Here is a 27562-nt window from a genome sequence, read left to right as displayed (position 1 = left end):
GTATTCATTTCACTGGACCAGCACAGCCAGATAAAATACCGAATGCCGAATTAAATTTGAATTTCAGATAACAACAAATAATTTTTAGTAAAAGTATGTTCCAAATATTGCATGAAACCTACTTATACTAAAACCTTTTTTTTGTTTATCTAAAATTCAAATTTAACCGGATGTCCTGCCCTTTTATTTGCTCGATTTGGCAACCCTACACCGGGTATTTTCTCCAGGCAGGAACTTGCTAAATGCCAACCACTCGGACAGCCTCAGGGAATACGATCTGATGGTGATGGAAGAGGCATAGAGCTGGCATTGAGAGAAGTAAATAAAATACTTCATACTTGCCTTCAAGACCCGCTTTCAAATCCCACCATCTTTTTCAGTGTGATGCAGCCTCATGCTGCTTCTCAACGTAAGGCCTCTTGGGTAGCCTTTCAGATTAATATTCTGGAGGCAGATGGTTACACAGGAGGTTCTCTCAGGCAGTACTGGAAAATGTCATTAGGCTAATGTAGTTTTATTTAATTTTTCATGCATCCGTTTCATATGTCACTGATTCCTTATAGGTATTGCTATTAGATAAGTGTTGAATGTTGCCCATGAGCCATGCTCACCCTAAGTATTTCACCTGCATTTGAATTTTATTCCCACAAGGTGACTTTGACTGATGGACTTTGATTATCTCCCTGATAGTGATGAGGAAACTGAGAAGCAGGAAGGATAAAGAATTTGCCCAAGGTCAAAGCACTCATAAGTGTGAGAAAGCTATAATCCATGAGTCCTCTGAATAAAAATAAAATAAATTTCATTTACAGTTCCATCACCCTCAAAATAATCACTATTTTAAAAAATGCTAACTTTAATAACACCAGGCATACATTTCAAACTGTTCCCTGAGTCTTTAACGGAAACTTTTAATAAATATGCTTTTATTGGAAAGTGGATTGGGGAGAAAGCATTGGGAAATGGGGAAGGGGATTTCAGTTTAAACTACAAATAACTGGGATTAAACTGAGCTATGAGATGGCCCCTCTTACACCATTTCCCCCTAAGCCAGCGGTTCTCAACCTGTGGGTCGTGACCCCTTTAGGGGTCGAAGGACCCTTTCACCGGGGTCGTCTAAGACCATCGGAAAACACATATATAATTACATATTGTTTTGTGATTAATCACTATGCATTACTTATGTTCAATTTGTAACAATGAAATTGGGGTCACCACAACATGAGGCACTGTGTTAAAGGGTCGCGGCGTAAGCGCTCGTTCTGGTCCCCTTGCATTGTACTCCCTCGGAGAAATGAAACCAGCCCCGTGGCAGGCTTTCCAATCCACAGCACAGTCTACCCAGTCTCCGATTCGGTGTCCACCCTACAGTGTACCGAAATGCGGAATGCACAGGGCATACCAGATTACAGATGCAAGCGGAGGGAATCTAGTGAGACAAGCAAGGTTGGATGGATATGGGGCGAAGCAAACAGGGAACAGATCTCTGAATCAGAACGGAGTCTGAGAACAGAAACTGGGAGGCACAGCACCCCCTCCCAGGCGCTGTCTGGGTCCATCCGGGCGCCTTACATTAGTCCGCGGGTCCAGGTCGCGGGATCCCGGGCCCTGAGGAGGGTGTTGGGTTCTCTGCGCACCCTCGCATCCCAAACCGCCTCTGCTCGTGGGCGGCTGGTGGCCACATGCTCCTCCCCGGCCCCTCCTCCTGCAGCTGGGGGAGGAGAAGTTGGGGAGATAAAACAGCACGGGACGGACCTGGGGCAAAGCCTGTGGGCTGCCCACTCGCCCGCTGCAGCCTCACCGCACGCCCGGCCGCCCCGCAGCCAACGTGACTGCTGCTGGCAGAGACCCGAGAAAGACGCCCTCGGGTTGCGTCTGAGCGCCGCGGAACGCGCCCTGGTCCCCGGGTTCTTGGGAGCAGCTCGCCTGGTAAGGCGGGACCCCGGGGGAGAGGCGGGAGCCAGGGGAGAGGTGCGGGGCCCGCGGGGCTCGGGCTGGACCGGCGCCGCACGGGGGGCGGAGAACTAGGAGCGCCTATGAGCTGGGGGTGCGGGGTTACACGTCGCGGTCCCGCCGCCCTCGCCCTCGGGGACTGCGCTGGGATGTTTGCGGTCGGCGGGACGGAATTCGAACTCTGTCTCCCGCACCTTTTCCTCGAGGAAGAAACCCAAAGAATTCGGTCCCGAAAGGGAGAATCAGGCCCAAGGAACTGGGAGCCTGGGGAGTTTTCTGATCAATAGGTCTCTCCTGGGGACAAAACAAGCAAAGCAAAACCCTCCCTTTGGGAGTATTGCTTCTGCATCAACCCAGTTCTGAGGCGCTGTTTGGGACCAGAATTACAAAAACAAAGCTTGTTGGGCTCCTTCACTCCTCACACCCCACAGCGCCCCCGCTCCCCGCCGTGGGCCCCGTGAGATCAGGGATGCGCTGCTCTACCCAGGGCCGGAGGGGATTCATTTTTAAAAGTCAAACAAAACCTGGAAGCGGCGAATATGCTCTTCCCCATCATTCCCTGGAGCTTCTACTGGAAGATTCTATCTCCAAAAACGAAAAGGTCGGGCTTTCCGTCAGACCTGTGGTTTTTGGCGCTGCTGCAAAGGTGATGCGGGAGGAGGAGGGAGGGGTGTGGGGGCTCAGGAGGGGAGCTTGCCGCCTTCGAAGTTCACACGGGCTCAGATTTGGGAGGGACTTGTATTAACAAATCGGTCTTGCACAAATTGCCTTTGACCCAAACGAGAATGCTGAGCTGGGACACTGGTATGCGAATAAGAGCAGGAAAATGCGTCTTTCAAAGTGTTGACAATCCCAAAAGGCTCAGGACCAAATCTCAGGCTAACATGGAGCTCGGTGATCAGGGCATTAAGTATTGGCTTGATCCCTAAGAAGGAGATGGAGCTGCCAGGATGCGGACCGATGTCCTCACAGAGGGAGTCCTGGTGGCCCGGGTGAGAGAGCCCACCTACATGGCATTTTCCAGCCTGCAGGCTTCCACTCACTGCCTCTGGGCACGGAGGGTTCTCTCTCTTCCCCAGACAGTTGTGCAGGAGCTGCTGCTGGGGACAGTGTGATGATGCTCTTCATTGAAATGGGCCCTTCCTCCTTAGGCTGACAGCACAGTCTGTCACCACAGACCAGGGCTGCCAGTGTCCACAGAGCTACTGACAGTGAGGGAGGAGCAGAGTAGGGAGGAATTGTCAAATGGGTGGCTGAGCAACAGGGACAATTGAGAAACATCCCTTCTGAGGTGTAAACGGGCTTGCCTAGCACCCCAACTGTCCCCCCCCCCAAAAAAAAACAGAAGCCTGGGCAGCTGGTTCCTCATTTCCTCTCCACTTTATGTCTGTGCCCTCACAGTTAGATTTGGGGACGGTTAGATTTGGGGATGGTTAGATTTGGGGGTGATACAATTTTCATCCCCTTTGAGGCTCACCACAGAGCATTAAGGAAAGTGTTGATTAGGTATCTGAGCAACTGGAGTGGGACCCCTGGGAAAGTCAGCTGGAGTTTAGGCATTTATATTCCTTTCCCGGACACCCCAGAAAATGGATATTTCCTGGAAAGGAAGGTGATCATTAGGTTATTTATACCTTGTGTCATCTTAAGCCTGATTTTTTTTTAAGATTCTTCATTGATTTTTAGAAAGAGAGGAAGAGAGAGAGAGAGAGAAACATTGATATGAGAGAGTAACATTGATGGGGCTGCCTCCTACATGCCCTCCCCACCTGCCACTCTGGGTATCAAGCCAGAAACCTCGGCATGTGCCCTGACCTGGAATGGAACTTGCACCCCTTCAGTGCATGGGATGACACCCAAACAACTGAGCCACACTGGCCAGGGCAAGCCTGATTTTTTTTTCTTTGACACCCAGGATAATTGATCACACTCTTGAGGCATTGAGAAAATTCCATAAAAGTGAAGCACTGAAGAGAAAGTATTGAGTGACTGGACGTCGAAGGGGGAACATTGAGCTCAGAAGTCATATTGTTCTGGGATTCTGTGGAAGCTTTGTGGTTTCAAGAGATGGACAGTGGATTCTGACTGCCTTTCTCTGTGAAGCCAGCACCTCACTGTCACTTTGACCATTTTACAGATATAACACACTAATAGAAACAGCCAGATATATATATATATATATATATATATATATATATATATATATATATATATATATATAGTTTCTCTTAAAAAATAAACTTAGCAGTGGGGGAGAAAGAAAAGTGTACTCATACAAATAGATGTTGGTTGAATTAAGTGGGCTAGTTGATTCCTAGTGAAAACTTTGTTCATTCCCTCACTGACTTCAAGAAATATTTATTGAGCACCTACCATGTTCCAGGCACTAACTACAGAGCAGTGTGATTAAGACAAGTAGGGCTCTGTTCTCACGGAGTTCACATTCTAGAATTGAGGGATGAGCAGGTAAAGTCTGTTAGTACTGCAAGCTTTGAAGAAACAGAAGCTTTGAAGAAACAGAAACAGTGCTGTGGTAGATATTGTGGTGTGTGTGTGTGTGTGAGAGAGAGAGAGAGAGAGAGAGAGAGAGAGAGAGAGAGAGATGGGAGGGGCTGGGCTTCTTGAATTGAGTTTTGAGGAGAAGCTTTTCTGAGAGATGGCCTTTAGATGAGTCCCCAGAAGATGGGCAGACAGTTCCTGTGGATGGAACCACAAGTGCACAGTCCTGGGAACAAGTTTGGCATGTTCCAGGCACAGTTGGAAGGAAGGCAGTGTGGCTAGAGTGAGGAGGGAGAAGGAGAACCAGAAGGAAGGAGTGAGGGTGAGGGGCAGGAACCAGGTCCTGCAGAGCCTCCTCGGCTGAGGTAAGCGCTCTGGGCTTTACAAGCAGCAAGAAGCCAGAAGCAGAGGCATGACAAGATAGTTACATTTTTTCAGAGGTAACTCTGAGTGCTATGTGAAGAATGGTTAACAGGGAGAAAGGATACCAGCTCTGGGTTTTTGTTGGTAGCAATCTAGTGGAGGGTGGAAGCAGTAGGTGGGCAGAAGCTATTTTTAGAGGTAGAGTGGGAAGTTAATGTTTCTCAAATTTCCCATCTACACAATGGGGATGACATTGCTATATTTTGTAAAAACAAATACACTAGTGAATAAGCTCTTAAGGGTAATGTAAGAGTTTATTACTATCACTAGAGGCCCGGTGCATGAAATTTGTGCATGGGAGGGGGGTGGCCCTCAGCCCGGCCTGCACTCTCTCCAATCTGGGACCCCTCGGTGGATGTCCAACTGCCGGTTTAGGCCTGCGGAATCAGGCCTAAACTGGCAGTTGGACATCCCTCTCACAATCCAGGACCACTGACTCCTAACCGCTTGCCTGCCTGCCTGCCTGATTGCCCCTAACCACTCTGCCTGCCAGGCTGATCACCCCCTAACCGCTCCCCTGCCAGCCTCATTGATGCCTAACTGTTCCCCTGCCAGCCTGATTGCCCCCAACTGCCCTCCCCTTGCTGGCCTAATGGCCCACAACTGCCCTCCCCTGCAGGCCTGGTCACCCCAACTGCCCTCCCAGGCTGACCTGATCTCACCCCCAACTGCCCTCCCCTGCTGGCCTGGTCACCCCACGCAGCCTGCTGTTCAGTTGTTTGGTCATCCCTCACTAACCCCGCTGCTGGCCTGGTTGCCCAATGCAGCCTGCTTGTTCAGTCATTTGGTCATCCCTCACTAACCCCCCTGCCAGCCTTGTCACCCCACGCAGCCTTCTGTTCGGTTGTTACTGTTACTGTGACAGCATCCCAGACAATTTTCATATTCCTCTATTATTAGTATAGATTATTTGCTAATATTGTGTTACTTTGAATTCCCTGTGCATAATTTTTAAAATTTTTATAACAAATTTCAATGCTTTTTAAATATATCTTATTCTTTCCAAATAATGTAACTTATTATGCATAAAAAATGTTCTGCTTTGTTCCGAGTATTGGGAACCCTTACCTAAGAGCTACCTGTAACACACACCATCATAGCCCTGGCTTGTGTGGCTCAGGAGGTTGGGCATGGTACTGTGCACCAACGGGTTGACCTTTGGATACTGAGGTTGAGGGCTCGGTCCTCAGTAGGGGTCGTGCAGGAGGCAGCTGATGGATAGTATGCTCTCACATTGATGTTTCTCTCTTCTCCCTTCCTCTCTCTCTAAAAATCAATAGAAAATTTTAAAAAAACAACAACATCATTATAGAATGCTGTAATATTAATGTTAAACTGATAGACATCCTACTTTTAGAAATTGAAAGTGATTAGGTAAAATTCAAAATAGAGTATTTGAAGCTTGGAATTGGGAAAAAAAATACAGAAAAGAGTTAGCAGCTTTGCCTTTGTCCCGAATACTGCTGTGCACAGATATCTGTTGGGCAAAGGTCTCTTGATAATTGAAAACCTATACGTGCCAGCGGGATTTCTGGAGAGGGCTGTGAACCAGAGTTGAATAGGATTGTTTCCCTTAGTGAGGCATTCTCTCTCAAAGGAAGCTCGTGAACGTTCCCTGGTTGATCACTGACTAAGAGGGCCAGGGAAGAGTTTCAATGTTGTTTACGGGCTAGGGTAGTGATGACATCAGCAACAGGACACCTCCTACCACAGTGAGGCAACCCTGTTTCTCTTTCCTGCCTCATTTTGACATGCAATTTACTAGAATGAGATGTTTCTGTTTACAAGCAAATGGAAGCCTTTCCTCAATTACATGGTGTGCAGGGGAAGACTCCGCTTTTAGGAACTTAATTGTCTCTCGGTTATCTTCACTCGCCAGGCCCCATTCATTATTTGTTGGTCAGTGGTTCTGAATTTCAGTTCAAAGTGGCCAGTCTGGTGATTCAAATTGCAGACAAAAACGTGACAGTAATTCTGGGATCTGTACGAGTTCCTTCCTGTGGTAATTACCACCCTCATCTCTTCGGGGTGACGGTGGTTGGGGGCATTTTTTAAAAAATATATTTTATTGATTTTTTACAGAGAGAAAGGGAGAGAGATAGAGAGTTAGAAACATCGTTGAGAGAGAAACATCGATCAGCTGCCTCCTGCACATCTCCCACTGGGGAAGTGCCCGCAACCCAGGTACATGCCCCTGACCGGAATCGAACCCAGGACCCTTCAGTCCACCGATGCTCCATCCACTGAGCCAAACCGGTTTGGCAAGTTGGGGGCATTTTTAAGGAAGAGGTTCATGTTCTGCTTGGAGGCCACTCATCTGTTCTGTTGAGTTACATGTTTTGAAATGAAATGCTGAATTAGCTGCTATCCTTTATAAGTCAGTAGATTGTACATATGAATATAGTCTTCCAGCTTTTCTTGAAAAATAAACTAGGAGGCCTGGTGACATGGAGCTCCTGAAGAGTGGTGTGACTCCCTTTTTGATGGTCCCATTTGCCACAGTCCCCACCACTGATTTTTCTGGTACACAGGTCCTGTTTAACTCATCTACATTGCCTGTCTGCCCTCATAGTCTTCTGATCTTAACCCTCAGGTTCATGGTTCTCTAGTCTATCTGTTCCACTTTCATCCTCATCCAATGCAGGAATCCCTTCTCAGGATCTTTGCTGGTAGTCCCAGACCTGTGCTTAAGCTGCTCCTCTAATAAAGAGAATATGGTAATTGTTGCAAGGCTTCTTCTGACCAAGTTCTACAATCTGGATCCCAGTAGAATAAATCCTTGTCCATAAATTTGCAGCTGTCATGTACTCTCTGGGTTTCCCCCTGAGTAAACATCCCTGGTTCCTTCATCTCCTCGTGTGACTTTCTGCCTTGTTCCCTCAACAGTGTAGTTATTGTTGGGTTATTGTTCCCTTGACTCAGTGTTTTAGTTTTATTTTTATTATTAACCTCCCTAAAACCCCAACACTTGCATAAGAAGGGCTTTAACTGGTGTGGGATGTCCCAGTATGCTTCCAGCATAGCATCAAACTGCTCAGCGATCTTAGAAAACGCTTAGCGTCTGCGGCTTTTAAGCTGGACAGGGCGCCAGACATCTGGACATTTGCAAACTAGATGCAGACGAGTCCCCATTTAAAAAATGTAAGTAGAATCGGTCCATTTTATTTGAGTTGCAGCGTTTAGGTACTTGTACTTATAAACAGCCGTTTTATTACCGCAATAGGGAACTGCTTATTTTGCTTTCTTGACCTTTATGGCGTTTCTTAGGTTGTGAAATGATTTCACAAGAGTTGTGTCTACTTCCCAAGATAAGAGGCATTAGATCCTCTTGCAGAAGGCACTTAGATGGTCTGCATCTGAGATAATGCCCAGGCTAAGTTTTATTCCGCAGCTCACATGGTAGAGAAAAATAATATTGATAGAGTAGGTTTTTTCTCTTTCCTACTTTCAATATTAACAAGTACAAAGTAAGGGCATTTTTGTCAATGCTTTTAAAAGGAATCATTTCTTAGATAAAGTCGGAACCTCAGAGTCCAGCCACACCCATGCACCCATCACTTTTTTAGCGCCTGGCAGGGGACCAGTTAGCAGTGTTTGAATTCTCCTCATGACAGAGAACTCTCTGCATTGAGAGGTATACATCGCAAATGGCCTGATTGAAAAGTTCTTCCTTGTATTGATCAGGCATCTGCCTCCCTGTCGCCTGTTTCAGAATGAAATAAATATTTTGTTTCACCGGCATCCCTTAGACCAGGGTTTCTCAATCTCAACATCACTGGCATTTCTCGTGGGGGCTGTCCTGTTGTTGTAGGATGGTTATCAGTATCTCTGACCAGACCCCATCAGATGCCAGTAGCACCCACTCCCAGTTGTGACAATCAAAAATGTCTCCAGACTTTGCCAAATATCTTTGGAAAGCAAAACTGCTCCAGTTGAGCATCACTACGATAGGATGATGTTCTAGCTGCCTTGGGCTTGTTTCATAAGGAAATACTGTTTCCTTATCAAGCAAGAGTATAAGTTGCTTTAAAAATATTGTTATAGAGAAATGTATGTGAGGTCCTTTACATCTAATTAGGAGCAGGAGTTTCCATAATATGAAACTGTGTCTGATCAGGGGAGGGAATGCATGTAAAGTTACAGAAATTTGGACTTTCAGAGTTACACCTTTCTGTAATTTTTGAATTTGTAAACAACAAATATGTAATGTTACATGTTAAATAACAACAAAAGATACTATGATAGAAAAGTAGTAATAAATTGCTTAGAAATCAGGGCTGCAAGATTGACAGTCTCCTGCCTTCATCCTATTGTGAAACAACCAAAGCAGAAGATTTTATCTTTTTAATCATTCAGTTTGGTACTGGGTCAGTTGTGAGATTTAAGAAATCCCTTTCATTGGCTTTAGTCAAAAGTAAATTGGTCTGTTATTTGCTCTCTGATATCATTCTGTAACTTTCTATGCTCTGTATTCATTTTCTATTGCAACTATAACAATTGATCACAAGTTTATTGGCTTAAGGCAACACAAATTTATCTTACAGTTCTGTTAGATGTCTAAAATGGCCTCAATGGGCCAAAATGTATGTGTTTTCCGGCAGCTGCATTCCTTTTCAGAGCCTCCTCACGTTCTCCAGAAAGGCCATTCATGATTTGGCTCATGGCCCCACTCTTCCATCCTCAAAGCCAGCAATAGTGGATTGAGTTTTCTCTCATCTGATCACTCTGACTTCCTCTTCTGCCTCTCTCTTCCACTTTTAAGGGCCTTTGTGATTATATTGGGCCCACCTGGATAGTCAGGATAATCTCTCTAAATTCAACTAATTAGCAACCCTAATTCCATCTGGGACCTTCATTTCCCTTTGCCATGTAACATAACATATTCACAGGTACTGGAGATTAGGGTGTGGACTGTTTTTTTTTTGGGGGGGGGGAAGGGGGTGGAGTAGTCTCATTATTCTGCCTGTCATATCCTCCCATTCCAAAAGTTAATCAGAAAGAATTTGACAAAGAGATCACTGATACTTGTGAAAGAGCATTTTCTTTCTCTTCACCGGTAACAGAAGACTTAAGGTCCATTCCCTAATCTGTTGCCAGAAGTGGGTTTTGCATGGACTTAGTATTCATTAGCTCTTGACAGACATTCTGGTCTTGAGAATGGACATTTTACCTACTGTTTTGGTTTATCTTTTATTTCAAAAGGGACATGATGCCTATGATGAGAATTTAACAGTGACAGACAAATGGGGGGAAACGGGATTTGCAGAGGTCATGGTAGCGCATATGGAGATCTCAGCCGAGAATTGAGGAGCACATAGGAAACCGTGGTTTCAGTGGTAGATACAAAGTCCACAGACGAAAGGCAAAAAGATATCTACTTCTAAACTGGTTGAAATAGGACATGTTCTCTGACCTCTCATTTAAAGATCTTCTTGATCTTCCAGGATGGTATTTATCTAGTGGTCAAGGAGCCAGAATTAAAGAAAATTATTTTCCACCTTTAGTATTTAAACCATTATTGATTTTTTAAAAATAGATATTCTCATTGATTTAATATTGTGGAAAAGAGAAAAGTAGAGGGGAAGATAAAAAATTACCTTTAGTTTCTAACTATGCAAAACTCTCTAAAGAAGATAAACTTTTAAAATATTTGTTATTTATTTGTTTTGTTTCTTCTTATTCTTTTTGTCTCCTCTTCTTTTATGTATCTGGGAGCACGGATAATTCTCTTAAATCTTTACACAGCATTTTACTAAATATTAAACAAACACTTTTCATGGTCATACAAACACTCCTTAAATATCCTCTTAAAATGATTTTTTATTAGTAAAGCAATACATTATATTGTAAAATATATAAAACATAGTGGAGAAACGCCCATAATTCCATTACCCTTATTATATTAATAAGTCTTTTTAGTATGAATTTTTGCATGGCAATTTTATATCTTTTTCCAAATAAAATTGTGTTGTAAACAGTTTCCTAAATCATAAAGAATTACTTTGTAATTATCACATAAATAACAATAAAATCCCATTGATATTCTCTTATTGTTTAACATCTGTATGGTTTCCATGTGTGTATGTGTGTGTGTTGGCTCTTATAAATAGAGTTGGAATAAACTCCATAGTGCACTACATTTTTAGGGTCTTACTTCCATGTGTATAAGATGTTTTTGTGTGCTGATCTCAGAAATGTTATGTAAAGGTCAAAGTATATGAGCAATCGAAGGGTCCCCAAATTGCCTTCCAAAAAATCAGTAAACCCATTTATACTTCCACTAGAATTGCTGACTTTGCTTTGGTAAATTTTGCATTGGTAAAGAACAGATTAAGCACTTTGTGAAGTATATGATTGTCTAACCACTATTCTGTACACCTGAAACTAATACAAATTGACATCAAATGTAAACTGTAATTGAAAAAATCTAAAAAAATGGGTAAGTTCTGTGTTCTGTATTTGGGGTTACCACTTATTGCTCTGTGTGGCCAGCTAGAAAATTTTGTATTGGCTGGTGATGGGGATAATGGGTTTTCATAGTTTATGATAATGAAGGCTGTATATCAAGCATTTTAGTGTTTTCACCTTGGACTCATCAGTTCTAAATGTCCAGAATAAATATTAGTCTTTTCAGGGTCCTGGTTCTCAAATATGAATGCATTTTTAGCTAGCTCATTTTCTGTGGAAAGAATGCTTTGAGAGTTAAGACTTTTTATGAATTATTCCTCTGTGTTCAGAGTCAGAATCCCTTGTGGTCATTCTCTCAGATCTCAATGACCATCTGAAGATGAAAGACTCCAGTGTCCGGGGAGGATGGGGACTTGTGGCCATACAGAGTAGTTCTTTGTTCATAAAAGCAAGAAGCACTGTTTTCATTTCAGTAAAATGGGAAATGTTTGCACATGTTCCCCAAAATGTTACTTATAATAAGATCACACAAAATAATAAAACAGCATATATAAGAAATAAACCTAGAGAAGTGCTATAAAATACTACAGTATACTCATCCTCTATATGTAATTCAAGATAAAGACAACACTAGGCCAACATACAATTCATGCATATATTGATTAGACTAATTCATTTGCAGATTTTTCTCATTGAAACCAGAGGAATGTATTATTAAGGGCCTGCTAGGCATGTCATAGAACTGTGAGAAATCTAAAAAAATGAAAGATATTGGACATTTCTCAGGAGCAGTTTCAATCTATTTGGGGAAAGAAAATGGGCAAGAAAATATTTTAAATGTTTAAAAGTGACATGAATTAAATGCAAAGTAATGATCTATGGGTGCTGAGGAGGCACTGGGGGAAGAAGCTGATGTTGTCCTTGACTCTGGAAGGATGAGGCTGACGCTTGGGACCAAGAGCTGGTTCTAAGGAGGAGGGGTAACCTGTGCTTCAAAACTGAAACGAAGGCAAAGAGAAGATGTTCTCTGTTTTCCTCTGAGAAGGATGTTTTCAGATCTTCATTTGTAAGGAATAGGAAAACGGGGTGGAGGAGGGAAGACTTTAACGTGACGGGGAGAGAGGTGAGCTAAAGTGTAAAGAAGGAGCTGCCATGAAATCACGAGGCACAAGTTGAGCTGATCTGAGACCATGGGCACACCTGTGAGCCCAGTGAGCAGGTGAGGCTCCAGACCCCGCTACTTACCTCCCACCATATACATGCACACACATACACATGTCATTGGACTCAGGACACGCGGAGGCTCCCTTCTGCAGTGCTAAAGTCACTCCTGCAGACATTCATTGTCCCTCTGGTGAGGGAAAGGCCCTCAGTGCTGGGCGCAGTGGGCAAATGACCTGTGGGGCAAGGGTCCACACTCAGATGTGCTGTGTGTAAGGGTCTTTGTGTTCTGGCTCCTGCTCTTGCCTCCAACCTCCTTCCTCCCAACACCCATCTCCTAATGTCTCCTACCACCCCTCTTACTGATTCCCAGCCTGCATCCTTGTGTCCTTTCTGTGAAACGTCTTCCTTCTTCTTCCCATCAAGCCAAGTCAGTCAGCTAAGGCTCCTTTTCAGAGTCATCTCCAGTGTGACCTCTTCTAGGAAGGCTTTCCATGCCTTCCAGCACTGCCCACCCCAGAACTCACCATCCTCCTTTGTACCCACATTGAAGTCACATCTGTTCAAATATCTCAAACTCCAAGTTGCATTTAAAAAACTGATGGTTCTCTCAGTGCTTCCTCAGCACTTAGCCAAAGCAGAATTAAGACCTATAGAAGGTTCAAGTACCACAAATACTGTAGTATACTCATCCTCTGTTTGTAATTCAAGGTAAAGACAACACTAGGCCAACATAAAATTCATGCATATATTGATTAGACTAATTCATTTGAAGATTTTTCTAATTGAAATATTCTAAGTAAACTTTCCCCAAAGCTTTGGAGCCCTTGCTTCATTGTTTTCCTACATGGGGTTCAGTGTGCTTATCATATAAGCCAGCAGTATATTTAGCACTCAGTACTTGGTACATGGATGCTGCTTAGTAAATGCTTGAATGGATAGACAAACGGTTAGGTTAGTGGATGGTCTTGTGCATAGGCTGTTGTGGTAGAATATACTGTGCAAAAAAGTAAACACCCTGCCCTAACTGGTTTGGCTCAGTGGATAGGATATCAGCCTGTGGACTGAAGGATCCTGGGTTTGATTCTGCTCAAGGGCATATGCCTGGGTTGTGGGCTCAATCCCCAGTAGGGGGCATGCAGGAGGCAGCCAATTAATGATTCTCTCTCATCCTTGATGTTTCTCTCTCTCTCTCTCTCTCTCTCTCTCTCTCTCTCTCTCTCTCCTTCCCCCCTTCCTCTCAAAAAATCAATAAAAATAAATTGTGGGAAGGGGCACATGCTCCTGGTTGTGAAACAAGCAAGGGCATCAGGGTGGAAGATCCCCAACTAAAATAATTGGAGAATAAGATGCAAGGCAAGTGTGGTGATGTGTGTACCACATTTTTTCATGTATAAGACACCCCCATGTATAAGATGCCCCCACTTTTCCAACCCAAATTAAGAAATCAATATCTTAAACATTTTGCTGGTTTTCCTCTTAAGGCCTTCTTTTTTGGCATCTTAAGGAGTTGTTCTTCCTGTTTTCTCCACTGTCTGATCAGACACTCAGTGGGAGGAGATCCAAATGGTCTCTCTGCAGCTCTGTTTCCATGCTCTTTTGCATAGCTGATTACATTCAGTTTGAATTTTGCAGAGTAAGACAATCACATACCAGTATTTATCTTTTTATTTTTTGAGATCTTTATGGGCTCAGAATGCTCTGGTCCCTGTTGCATCTGTGCACTCTCCACCTCCAATTACAGCACCAGCTGACATCAGTAACAATAAGGCTTGTGATTGGAGGAAGCCTGTTTGACAAGGTATGGGCAGCTACGCGCAGGGGTCTCCCTCCTAGTCTGACTTCTATGTATAAGATGCCCCTCGATTTTCAGTCTAGTGATTTTAGAAAAAAATAGCATCTTATACACAGAAAAATACGGTAACTCACAAGTTGAATACATTAATAAGGAATTTATATATCTTTGTAAACCTAAACAAACACTATGTATACTGTTAGTTCAACCTACCTGTTTAGCAAGAGGACTCTTCAGTTATTTCTCTTAAAGTAGATGGTTTGCCACCCTGTTAGTTTCTCGGTATGTGGTTTTGTCCCACTTCCCAGGTAAGGTAGACCCCTTCCTGTGCCTGCTTGCCTTTCACATAGACACGTGGTTCTCAACCGGTGGCAACCACTTGCAGATCGCTGGGCGCTTTCCTCTCTCAGAAAGTAGTCTCTGGAGCTCAGTATATTTTGTTCCCAATGGCTAAGCTTGTTCCTGATGAAGCAGGACAAGGGACATTCATTGAGAGTTGGTGTGTTTGGCTCCATGCTGGCATTTCCCCTCACTTCATCAACCCTGTGGGATAGGGATGGTTAATCCCCTTTCACTCATTGGGAGATTTAGGTCTCCCATGTGCAGTGACTGGGCCAGAGTTAAGCCTTCTGATTGCAAACCCAGGCCCTGCCCATTGCCCTTGGCAGCTTCCATATTCATTGTCCAGATCTCGACAAAAGAGCCCAGATGCACCCCAGTAAAGGGCAGGACTCACTGCTGTTGCAAACCTGATGACCGGTGACCAGGGAACAAGCTGTTTGATCCCAGCTTGGCCACTACTTTGTTGTGTGGTTTCAGGTAAGTAGCTTCCCCTCTCTGGGCCTCAGTTTCCTTGTACGTAAAATGAGGGGATTAAATGAATGTCTCATAGTTTAACCAGAAATAGAATAGGTTATGTCCATTGTCATCTGAACCACAAAACCAGGCACTCTTTGAAGTGTGTTATTTCTCTTTTATTTGTCATCCTACACCTCCTCCTCCCCACTAGTATATACACACACCTATACAAACCACATCACACACACTGGGATTCCCTTAAAAGCTAAGCATGGTGCCTAGCTCATGAGTACTAATTTGAAATTATAATAAACACAAACCAATATTTTTTTAAAGGAAAATACCTACCCCAAACTTTCAAAATGAAACTAAGCATACCTATCTCCTAAAATTGTTGCTCTAAAGCAAAGCCCCAAATCCAATATTATCTCTGAATTGGACCTAATATATCGAAATGATTTTAGAAAAAAAATAACATCTTATACACGGAAAAATACGTGTTTCTGACAGGAAGCCATTTGTTTGGATTTAATTGCCCAAGAAATGAGCTATGGTTTTGTTTCTTTGCCTTTTTACCTACGCAAGTAATTCATGTACATTGTTGAAAATTTTTAAAGTACATGTAAAAAAATATAAAATAAAATTACCTATAATTTCACCACTCAAATATTAACCACTGAGAACATTCTGGCTTAACATCCATCTATATTTTCCCCCCTATTTGTGTATAACTGTATATATTTAAATAAAAATGAGAGCATGCTAACTGATAGTCTTTTCTCATTGACCTCGGAGGGCTGGGTTTGTGGATCAAGCCTCTGAAACCTGTCAATCACAGGAGTCAGCCAAATTCTCAAAGCCTCAGTGTTTTTAACTGTAAAATGAAGGTAATACTACCTGCCCAACTCTATTCCTTGTTGGGAGGTCCAGAGATTACATAAAGTACCTAGCCAGACAGTGCTGGCACAGAGTAGGTGGTCAATAAAAAGGTAATGTATGCTTCATATCACCTGTTATTTTTTTATTGATTATTTTATTTTTATTTTTTACCTAACAGTTGACATACAATAGTATATTAGTTTCAGGTGTACAACATTTGTATAACTTACTAGCATTTATATAATTTACAAAGTGATCACTCCGAAGTTTAGTACCCATCTGACATCCTCATATCACCTTTTAAAATTTCTGTTAGTTTGAAACCTCAGGAGCTTCTGAGGTGGAATATGAAACCAGGCCCCATACATACAGAAAGCAGGGAGAGACCGCAGAGAGACGCAGAACACTCTAGGCGGGTAAGTGGCGGTTTAATAAGCAAGGGAACTTACCTACTCGGCTTGTCTTCAGCAGCCACAAGATGAGTAGATTTCAGCACCCGCCCACAAGAATCTTAAAGTTTCTTGACATCCTAATAACCACAAACCACTAATTAGAGGCCTTAGCTGGGTTTAGGCACGTGTACTGTCCAGATGGTTTCAACCACACATTATTATCTCAAGGCTGTGTCCTTGGGCAGCTTCTAACATGAGGAAGGCAAGCAGAACGCACGTTCCCAGAATAGGAGAGGCAGGGAGGAGCCTGGGTTGAGCCTGAGGGTCAACAGGGAGGAGGTCTTGTCCTCTCCATGATCTTCTCCAACAACTTACCTAAACAGTAATCGAATTTGTATTCAAAAGGTCTAAGTTACTGTCAAAATACTTCTTTGCTTATCTTTTTTTTTAATATGTTTTATTGATTTTTTACAGAGAGGAAGGGAGAGAGACAGAGAGTTAGAAACATCCATGAGAGAGAAACATCGATCAGCTGCCTCCTGCACATCTCCTACTGGGGATGTGCCCACAACCCAGGTACATGCCCTTGACTGGAATCAAACCTGGGACCTTTCAGTCCGCAGGCCGACGCTCTATCCACTGAGCCAAACCAGTTTTGGCTTCTTTGCTTATCTTTAAGAGTTCTGCTAATATTAAAGCACAACTAAACCAAGATCAACTGGGAAACCAATCCCTGCGTCTCTTCTCAGATGCCCGTGACTTGTCAATCAGGAGCATTTGTTGGTTCTGAAACCCAAAAGGTTGTGTTCCTACTGCCTGTCACTACCAGAACCAATGAGTAGAGATAAGGGTTGATTCTTTATGAGCGCTTTATTCAGGTGGCTGGCGACCTGAACAGACCACAGTTATATACCCTAAAAGACCATGGTTATGTACCCTCTTCCATCTCATCTCGAGACGACCTTTTTTATAAGGACAAGAAAAGTGTAGGTAAAAGGCATTTGGGATTCAGGAGAAATTAGGTAAGGGGTTTGTAATTCAGGGAAAAGGTTCATTAGATAAAAGCTGCAGTCCAGCCATTTGATTTCCCTTCATCTGCCGCCTGGTGATCCTTTATCTACGTCCTGGGTGGCTAACATTCTCTCCCTGGAGCTCAATGGCTCAGATACCGTCTTGATCACCTGGGCACAAAGGTCGAACTGCTTGCGGATGTCCTGGAGTCTTGGTAGGTCCAGTCATATATTTCTGTTCCTGGAACAACAGCCTTCTACGTGCATTAATCACCAAGCCTATTAACTGTATAACGAAAGCTAAACATTTTAACCTCTTGAGTTCCCCATCATTTCTTCCAGAAGCATGCTTCATCAAGTCCACTTTCTGGTCCCAAGAGTTCTCATTCAGGATTTTAGAAAACGTAAAACTGATTGAGAAAATGCTCAAAATATACTCAAAAGACTGGCATCAAAATCGTCTTATGTCTTCTTCAGCCTTTTGCCACAGCATCAGTAATTTAGTTTCAAAAGGACTTCTTATCTGGAACTTCCCCTTTCACTCAAACCTCCTGAGAGAGGACTGGCTACTGGTTCCCCAGAGTTAAAGAAAACTTTCTTTCAGAAAAGAGCAGTTGTCCCATTTTTGCTTGCCTTATGAGCACAGGTGGCATTCCAAGAACAAAACTATTTGCTCTGAGGTTCCCCCTTCCCTCCCCACCCACCATAAGTATTGTCTATTACCTATCTCCTCCCTCAAACACAGAAGTTACCTCACAAACCATACTCTGAATCATTCAAGCTCTTCATTTAGGACAGAGCACAGCCTCACTCGCTCTTGTCTGGAGCTTGGCAGCCACACGGTGCTGGGCACCAGGGTGGATTCTGCTCCTGGAATCTGATCCGAAGGACATGAAAAGCCCTCTTTTCTTCAAAATATTTCACTCCAACAGCATGTGGTTTTTGTCTTTAGAGTAAATTTCCTGAGCTTTGATGCCTCCAGGAGACCTTGGTTAAAAGAAAGGGCGGTTATTTGGAAGTTATTGAGGAAAGACTCGTGGGCAGCCAAATGTGAGGAACTGGCAACGGGGAACGTTTGGTAAGTTTTGGCGAGGCAGGCCACGGTGGTAAACCAGAAGGGGTGCCCAGGCATTACCAGGGCACTAACAGCCTAAAGAGAGGAAGAAGGGCAGTGAACACAAAGTTCCTCAGGGAATGTAGGGAAAATGCTAATTATAGTGCTGATCCCATGCTTAGAGAAGTTACAGCCCTCAATGAAACCCATAAGATCTTTTCAGCAGAACCACCTAAGGACAAAGTATATGGTGACCAACAAGTGACTTCAGTCAGCAATGACTAAGTCTTTCTGTTCCTATCTCAATGTCTTGTCTTTTGTTTGTTAACATTTATTGAGCAACTACCTACCTAGAAGCGATGGGCATGCTAGGAATGCAAAGTGCGTGTGCTAATGTTTACAGGTAGCTACTTGCAAAAACAGTTTTACATATATTTATCATTGACCCCTGGGTAAATGTTATCATCATCCTCAGCCCCACTTAGCAGGTCAGGGAATAAGGCACAGAAGGTTTCCATAGTTATAGGAGGTCACACTGGTGGCAAGGCTGGGATTCAGACCCAAGCAGTTGGGCTCTAGGCCAGGGGTGGGCAAACTTTTTGACTCGAGGGCCACAATGGGTTCTTAAACTGGACCGGAGGGCCGGAACAAAAGCATGGATGGAGTGTTTGTGTGAACTAATAGAAATTCAAAGTAAACATCATTACATAAAAGGGTACGGTCTTTTTTTTTTTTGTTTTATTCATTTCAAACGGGCCGGATCTGGCCCACAGGCCGTAGTTTGACCACGGCTGCTCTAGGCTCTAAAGCCCAAGCACTTGACCACTCCCCACTTCAGTGGCATAGTGAGAAGTCACCGCCTGGTGTGAAATCATCTGGAAACTGCTTCTGGGCTACCTGGTAGCCCATATCAAAAAGAAGACGGGATCCGTCATTCTCATTCAAGAAGCATTTCCTAGTGGTTATTATACACTGAGCCCTTTGTTAAGTAATAAGAAAAAGGCAAATGAGACCAATCCCAGCCCTGGAGGAGCTCCCAGGTGAAGCAATGCCGTGGACAGAGTATTGCAGGAGAGGTAAAAAGTGCCTGCGTGGAGGTGTGCACAGGAAGCTGCCACAGCAAAGGGGAGGCAGCCTTCTGTGCTGCTGGAGGCCCCGTGGTCTGACTACCTAGACAGATGCGCCTCTGCGCGGTGACGTGGGTGAGCCTAAATGTCTTCTCCTTAGGCTCTTGAGGAGCCAGGCCCGGCGTGGACCTCCATTCCTGACTTCAGGGAAGCTTTGGTGAGGGTTGTCTACTGCTTTGGGCACAGCTGTCTTGCCTTCAGCTGGAGACAGTCCTGGCCTTTTTTTCCATCTGGCAAAGCACACCAGAGGCAGTGGAAGAAGGCTGCTTAGTGGTGCTGGGAAGGTGGAGGGAGGAGAGGGATCCCCTTTGGGTCCTTCTACCTCTCGGTACACTGGGGTAGAAGGAGGAAGACCTGCCACAGCCCTGCCCACGCCAGAGGCTCACTGTGGGCCACAGGCAGGTTGCATGGCCTTTCTGTGTGTTATTGATCTCCATCCCCCAAACTGGAAAACGGAGGTGCTAACATTTGCTTCTGTTCTCTTATGCCCACTAGATCTTTATTTCCACTAAGTCTTGTAAATTGTCTGTTTAGCATTCATTGTGATGATCTGAAAGTCTCTTTTCCTGGGGGATTTTGAAGTAAAAGAAATATCACACCTATGTTGAATAAGTAGGACAGGGAGAGCCAGATACCATGTGATTTCACTTATATGTGAAATCCAATAAACACAATAAATGAACAAACAGAACAGAAACAAACTCATAGATACAGAGAACAAACTGATGATTGCCTGATGGGAGGACAGAGGAGGGGAGGGGTGAGAAAGATGAAGGGATTAAGAAGTACACATTGACAGCTATGAAATAATCATGGGAATGTAAAGTACAGCATTGGGAATGTAGTCAATAATATTGTAAGAACTATGTATGGTGTCAGAGTGATACTAGATTTATTGGGGTGATCACTTCATAAGTTACATAAATGTCTAACCACTATGTTGTACACCTGAAACTAATATAATACTATGTGTCAACTGGAATTGAAAGATAAAAAATTTAAAAATATAATGAAATAGTCTAAGCATGCAAAAAAAATATTTTTATCCCAAACATAGTGACTGACACACAGGCACTCTTAAAATTGAGTAAATGAAATCAGAAACAATTGAATGAATGAATGAATGAGTCAGCTAATCACTAGATCATTCAGAGGATGAGATCAGATAGCACATGTGGCAGGGTGATGAAAAACTCGCAACGATTAGTACTTGTTATTCCATCGCAGCAGTTTCTAAACACTTTATCTTAGGACTGGCTGTGCCAAAATCCCTAGAGAGCGAAAATGCAGATGGCCGGCCTGCCTTCTGAAGGTTCTGAGTCAGTAGGTCTGGGGTGGGGCTCAGGAATCAGTAGGTTCAAAGTTCCCCCAAGAGCATTTGTAGCATGGGTGGGGTCAGATTGGGAACTCTAGTGTGTCTTTTCACCTGGCCTTAAGTGTCCCCTGCTGCACTCTGAGGACCAAAGGTGATGGCCGTGGCGCTGGTCTGGGAGGAAACACGGGGAGGGCTGAGCACCCCAGTCCTGCTTGGAGGATTTGGGGGAGCCCTGCCAGCAACTGGCTGTCTCTAGTTCTTCCTGAGGTTACTGACAGGGAAGATGTGATGAATACTAAGTCGCCGTGGGTAAGCTAACCTTTGGGTCATGAGATGTTCCTGAAAATCGCTGCTGATCTCCTTATGTACTCACTTTGTCTTCCTTTTTTCTTGTTTTCATCCCTGGTGATTTTCCAAATGGGATGAATGACACTCCCCTTATTCAGTTATAGGCTATAAGCATCAGGGATGGAATTTTCTAAAGTCCTCTGCTCATGACTCTGTAAATACTTTCCGTGAATGATGTTATCTGGTGGAAAACCAAGTTGTGACAGTAGACAGAGGGTGGTGGTGGGAGCTGGCCAGCAGACAGCCTGACTTTAGTTCAACTTCTCTTGTTTACTTGGGAAATTCAGTAGCTATTTCCCTGGATTCAGACATAGTACTCTGCAGCTTTTTAACATGTTGCTCTAAATATATATCAGGGCGAAACAATGAGACAGGGTCTCATCTCTCTGGGGAACCATTTCTAACTCTTTGTTAAGTCATCTTCTCAGTCCAAGAAGTTCCTGAAAAGCTTAGCATCATTAAATGAAATGTTGTATTTATTAACTTAGAATATTGTAGTTTTCAACTGAGCAGGAATTGAGCTACACAGAGTTGGTCTACTGTGGTTAAAGCAGGGACTGAGACATTCTGAGTTCAAGCCTTGATGGTTGATTAGGACAAATTAATTCAACTCTCCTTGTTTCAGTGTCCTCATCAGTAGAATGGGGATAATTAAACCTCCCCCACAGACTGTTTTGATCATGATTGAATAAGATAACATGCCAGAAACTGTGCAGAATGCTTGGGACGTAAGAAGCCTTCAAATGTCAGCAGCATTATTATTCAGTTAGTGAACAAACTTTACAGGAAGAACAACTAGGTGCCATCCATCTATATATAGAAAAGCCTGAATGACTGAATGACCGATCGACCGGTCGCTATGACATGCACTGACCACCAGGGGGCAGACACTCAATGCAGGAGCTGCCCCCTGGTGGTCAGTGTGCTCCCACAGTAGGAGCGCTGCTCAGCTGACCAATGGGTGCCAGATGCAGGGCTCATGGCTGGTGAGTACTGCTGTGGCGGTGCGAGCCTCTCCCTATTGCGACTGACTGGGCACGAGCCCACAGCAGGCACAGCAGGGCTGGGATAAATGTTCTGGCAGGCAGGAGTGGTAGGCGTTGGACTGCTGGTTTTGGCCCAATCCCCGCAGGCCATGACAAGGGACCCCACTGGTACACAAATCCGTGCACTGGGACTTTAGTTATAAAGTAAAAACACATAGTATAGTCTATTTCCTACTCATGAAAGGCCATGTGATTGGCAGGGGCTCTTCTCTCTTTGTGACAGGGACCCAGGTTTCCTCCATCTTGAGAACCACACATGGCTTCTGAATCAGTGATAGGAAGGGGTGGAGAAGACATACCGACTCTTAGTGGTTCCAATGGCAAATAGACCCCTTCCATTCAAATTCCCATTTGTCAGAAATCAGTCCAGTGGCCCCACCCAGCCACAAACAAGACCAGGAAGTGTAGGGGAGCACACAGCTACTCAGGAGCACCGATCGTGTGTGCCACCCACCGGTCTACGTTTATATCTTTCTGCAGAATAACTATGCCAACTAGCTATTAGCACTAGTCTAGGGCCTGGGAATACAACAGGAAAAAAATATAACCAGTCAAAATTCCATACCCTCATAGGACTGACTTTCTAGTAGAGAAAGAGGAATAATTAACAAAAATGTCTAGAGCATATTAGTTGGTGATAAATATTATAGAGAAAATAAAGCTCAGGGACAGGGGTAGGACATGTATTAATGTGGAGAAGAGGGGTGGGTTGTAGTTTTAAATTGATCAGGGAACGCCTCACTGAGAAGGTAACAGGGAAGCAGAAACTAGGGGTGAGGGAGCCAGTCATTTGGGTATCAGGCCAAAGAGCCTTCCTGGAGGAAGGGACACATGTGAAGATCCCACGGCCAGACAGGGAGTGCCTGATACACTTGCTGAATGGCAAGCAAGCCAGTGTGGTTGCAGTGAGCATGCGAAAGGGGCTGGGGTAAGTTTGGGGCTCTATAGAGTACAGACTGTGTAGAACCTTCTAGGTGACTAGGTCTGTGGGTTTTGTTCTGTGTGATATAAAGCCATTTGCCATTTGGGAGTTTTGAGCAGAGGAGTGATGCGATCAATCTGGCTGCATGGGGATAAGGGTAAAGGCAGGGAGACCAGTTAGAGGTGATTGCCAAAGTTCAAGTGAGAAATGGCAATGGCTTGGACCATTTCCATCACCTCAGAAAAATGAGGGGAGAAATTTTAAAGGGGAAAGGTGATGCACGAATATGAGATAGTTATTAACAAATAAGGTCTTAGCATGAACTCAGTAGCAATATAATTTATCATTACCATGAGTCTGATATTCTATTCGTTGGAACATTTATTCAACACCAATGGCACTGGGCCTGCTATTAGGCACTGGAGACAGGAAGGAGACCTGACCTCTGCCTTTGGGAGGCCTTCAGTGTAGCAGGATTATAGAGATAACAAAAAATATGATGTCAACACCAAACACAACCACAGCTGTAGCAATATAATCATTCTATATTTATGATGGGACTATTAGCCTGCACTTATTGAATATTTTCTATGTGATAGCCATGCCTATGGATATTATTATTATGAAATATATTGTAATCATTATATGTGGATGTTCTCCTTTGTAATCAAACTAGACTTCTACACAGTTAGAGAACTAGTGGCTAAAAACCTAATATAACAGCCTGAAAGTATTGTTTTTGTGCTCTATAAACAGATTGTGAAGGATTTTGCCTCCCTAGTATCTACCAAAAGTCCATTCCAGAAAATGCATGTGCCATTTTTTTTCCAAGTGTCTTCTTCGCTTATCCTATCTAATAAAAGAGAAACATGGTAATTAGCCGTACGGCCAATACCCTTCCCATTGGCTAATCAGTGAGATATGCAAATTAACTGCCAACCAAGATGGCGGCCGGCAGCCAGGCAGCTGACGCGAAAAGGGAGGCTTGCTTGCTTCAGTGACGGAGGAAGCCAAGCTTCCCAGCCTGCCTTGCCGGCCTCTCAGCTGCACTCTAAGCAACATTGTAACAAATATAGAAGCTAAACAAAACCCCGGGCTTCAGCCAGCAGGATCGCAACATTGTTTCAAATACAGAAGGTAAACAAAGGCCAGAAACCTTCTTTCAGCAGCGGAGGTCTCATAGCTGGAGCCGAGCCTCAGAGCTAAAGCTGGCCCAGAATTTAAAAAAAAAAAGGAAAAAAGGACAGGTTGGGAGCTTCAGTCACCCGCCAGCCTGAAAACGGCCCTCAGCCCCTCACCCAGGCTGGCCAGGCACCCCAGTGGGGACCCCCACCCTAAAGGGGGTGTGACCAGATGCAAACAGCCATCATCCCCTTATCCAGGCTGGCCAGGCACCCCAGTGGGGACCCCCATCCTGATCCAGGACACCCTTCAGGGCAAACCAGCCGGCCCCAACCCGTGCACCAGGCCTCTATCCTATATAGTAAAAGGGTAATATGCCTCCCAGCACCGGGATCAGCAGAGCAGCGAGGCCTCCCGGCACCGGGATCAGCGTGACAGGGGGCAGCAACCAAACCCCCTGATCGCCCTGCGGCTCTGTGTGTGACAGGGGGTGGTGCCCCAACTCCCCTATCGGCCCTGCTCTGTGAGTGACAGGGGGGAGCTCCTCAACCCCCTGATGGGCCCTGCTCTGTGTGTGACGGGGGGAGCTCCCCAACCCCCTGATGGGCCCTGCTCTGTGCGTGACAGGGAGTGGCGCCGCAACCTCCCTATCGACCCTGCCTTGAGTGTGACAGGGGGTGGTGCCCCAACCCCCCAATCAGCTGTACCCTGAGCGTGACTAGGGGTGGCATCGCAACCTCCCCGATCCGCCCTGCTCTGTGCATGACAGGGGGCAGAGCCCCAACTCCCCAATTGGCCCTGCTCTGAGCCCGACCAGGGGCTGCACCTAGGGATTGGGCCTGCCCTCTGCCACCCGGGAGCAGGCCTAAGCCAGCAGGTCATTATCTCCCGAGCGGTCCCAGACTGCGAGAGGGCACAGGCTGGGCTGAGAGACCCCCTCTCCCCTCCAAGTGCACAAATTTTTGTGCACCAGGCCTCTAGTCCACATAATAAAAACCCAGTGGTCATGACGCCGTAACGACCAAAGACCAGTCACCAGGAGGTGCATTGATGGGTCTCGAGGTGCCGGCAGGACTTGACGCTGGGTTCCGCGGCGCGCCAGATCTAGGTCTCGTGCGATTTTGCGTGCTGGGCCTCTAGTAATTTATAAAATCATAGTACTAATATCTAATAACAATGATTTGTCAGCCTATTTAAATCTCTTTATTGCATGTTTTGTTTTGTTTTTTCTTTTAATAATCTGCCTTGAAGAAGGTTAAGCTGAAACCACTGCTCAGCTTCCGAGATGTTGCCACCCAAATTGCATGCGCTCTTCTGCCTCTGCAGCTGCCTCACCCTGGTTCATCCTTTTGACTGGCAAGATGTAAATCCTGTTGTCCAACCAGAAGGTAAGAGGTACATTTATCAAGGCTTGTGCCACTGACCTGTTGCCAGACTCACAGTGGCCTCAGAGAAGTTGGCCTGTAAGCAAATTTGATTAGGAAGATGCTCATGGAGGCCCTCTGTTCTCCTGGGTTATGGGATAGGACCTCCTTGTGTCTTCATTCCAAGCACCTGTCTTCAAATATGATGCCTGCAGGACAGAACCAGACAAACCAGAAGCTCAGCTTGCAGCCCCATGGAGAACTCCCTCACTTCCCTGACCCACTCCCACTCCAACATAGTAACCCAGATCCCCTGGAGCTCCCTCAGGAGCAACCTCAAAACCTGCCACTACACAGCTGTAGTCCTGGTAATGGTGATGTGAGAGTGGTAATTTAGGGTGTGGGGATCCAGAGGGAAATAATCTTTTCTACCTAATGACAGGGAGAAGTAGGTGCTAAGCAGCCCCAGATGAGAATGGACTGCATCGCTTGCTCTTTCTTACCTTGTGGTGGGAGGGAAGGAGAGGTAAGGAAGGAACAGACAAGCCCAGGAAGTGAGGCCAGGGTGGGACAGTCATCTCTAGACACATACATCTCCCATCACTAAGAAGGGACTTTATTTCAAAGAGATTGCCTCTGGAGCTTTGTGCTTTCCTGCTAACCCCAGAGGGTTGTGATCCATGAACTCCTTTATCCAGCCTCCTCAGATAATGAGCAGTGTGGGTGGCTTCTGAATGGTGTCCTAATATCTGTACCCACAGACCTGTGCACCTGGATAGATATGGTCCCTCTGTATCAAGTTATTCAGGCTTGGTGGTGACTCATTGCTGTAGCATTTGCAAAAGGCTTTTAATAACCCAGTACCTTATAGATAAATTTCACCCTACGTCATAGTTGGGGCAATGAATGCATCAGTAGGAGAGGGACTTCACCTTACATCTACATTTGCATAGGAAATGGCACAATATCTCACAGGTCCATTCATTCAACAACACCTACCAGGAAACTGAAGCATCAGGGATACATTGGTGACTATGCTAATGAGTTTGTAGTCAAGTTCGAGGAGCCTACAGCCTAATTAAATTAATTTCCCCATTATCACTCATGTTTGAAAATGACTGGAGAGCTGTTATTGGACTGGCAGAAGCTGGAGACACTGCTTTATCCATCTCTGTAGTTGCAGCAGTGAGCCCAATGCCCCTCTCACTCTAAATGCTCAAGAATGAATGCACAAACATTTTTTAAATTATTAGAAATAGCTTATTAAATAAAAGATTAAAAGATGATTATATTCTTACTAAACAAATGCATAGGAAATACAGTTATGCAGGTAAGAGATTTATAAGTTTAGGCTAAAGATAGTTTATTTGCTAATAGAGGACATAAAGCCATGTAAGAGAATGCAATGTCCTTAGCATGTACACCGTCCATCTCCAAACCCAGGAATGAATATCAGGAGTACTTAAAAATGAATCCCACCAGAAATGTGTAATCGGATTAATAACAAACCAAGCTTTCCAATGCTTTTAGCAAAATAAAGTTGAAGAGAAATAGGAAGTGACATAAATCTGAACCACAAAATTATGTCATCTAGAGAGTGGCCATCAACCTGACAATCGTCTTCCCTGCCTTTTTCTTCATGACAAGTCCTGATAGGTGGGTAGAGAACAGGAAATCCAAGACCATGACCAAGTTAGCTGCAGGCTGGTTTTAGAGAACCAGGGCACTCCTAGATGATTGAAAAATGTTCCCAAGGCACAGGTGGAATTGAGATCTCCCAGGGAGAACCTTGTTCATCTGGAACCCTCCCATGGCTCTAAAACTGAACTCCCAATTCCAGAGGTAATGCCTCCAAGACAGCTGTGGGTTCATCACCAAACTCTGTGAGCCAGAGTCCTTCCCCTCATCCCCTGTGCAGTCACACCATGGCTGCCTGTGGGCAGGGC

At 44.6% G+C, this 27562-nt stretch overlaps 1 protein-coding gene across 1 annotated transcript in view; it reads left to right on the top strand.

Moving 5' to 3' along the window:
- The first annotated feature begins 1762 nt into the window (after nt 1–1762).
- PLA2G7 (phospholipase A2 group VII) overlaps nt 1763–27562 on the top strand; it is a 41642-nt gene continuing 15842 nt past the window's right edge. The window contains exons 1-2 of the mRNA XM_014465191.2: nt 1763–1929; nt 25504–25640. Coding sequence (XP_014320677.1) covers nt 25538–25640 — 103 coding nt within the window. The 5' untranslated portion in view covers nt 1763–1929; nt 25504–25537. The remainder of the gene's footprint in view (nt 1930–25503; nt 25641–27562) is intronic.

Source organism: Myotis lucifugus, unplaced genomic scaffold, assembly GCF_000147115.1.
Source record: "Myotis lucifugus unplaced genomic scaffold, Myoluc2.0 scaffold_281, whole genome shotgun sequence".
Lineage (NCBI taxonomy): Eukaryota > Metazoa > Chordata > Mammalia > Chiroptera > Vespertilionidae > Myotis > Myotis lucifugus.
This window is presented reverse-complemented; position numbering and strand designations above follow the sequence as displayed.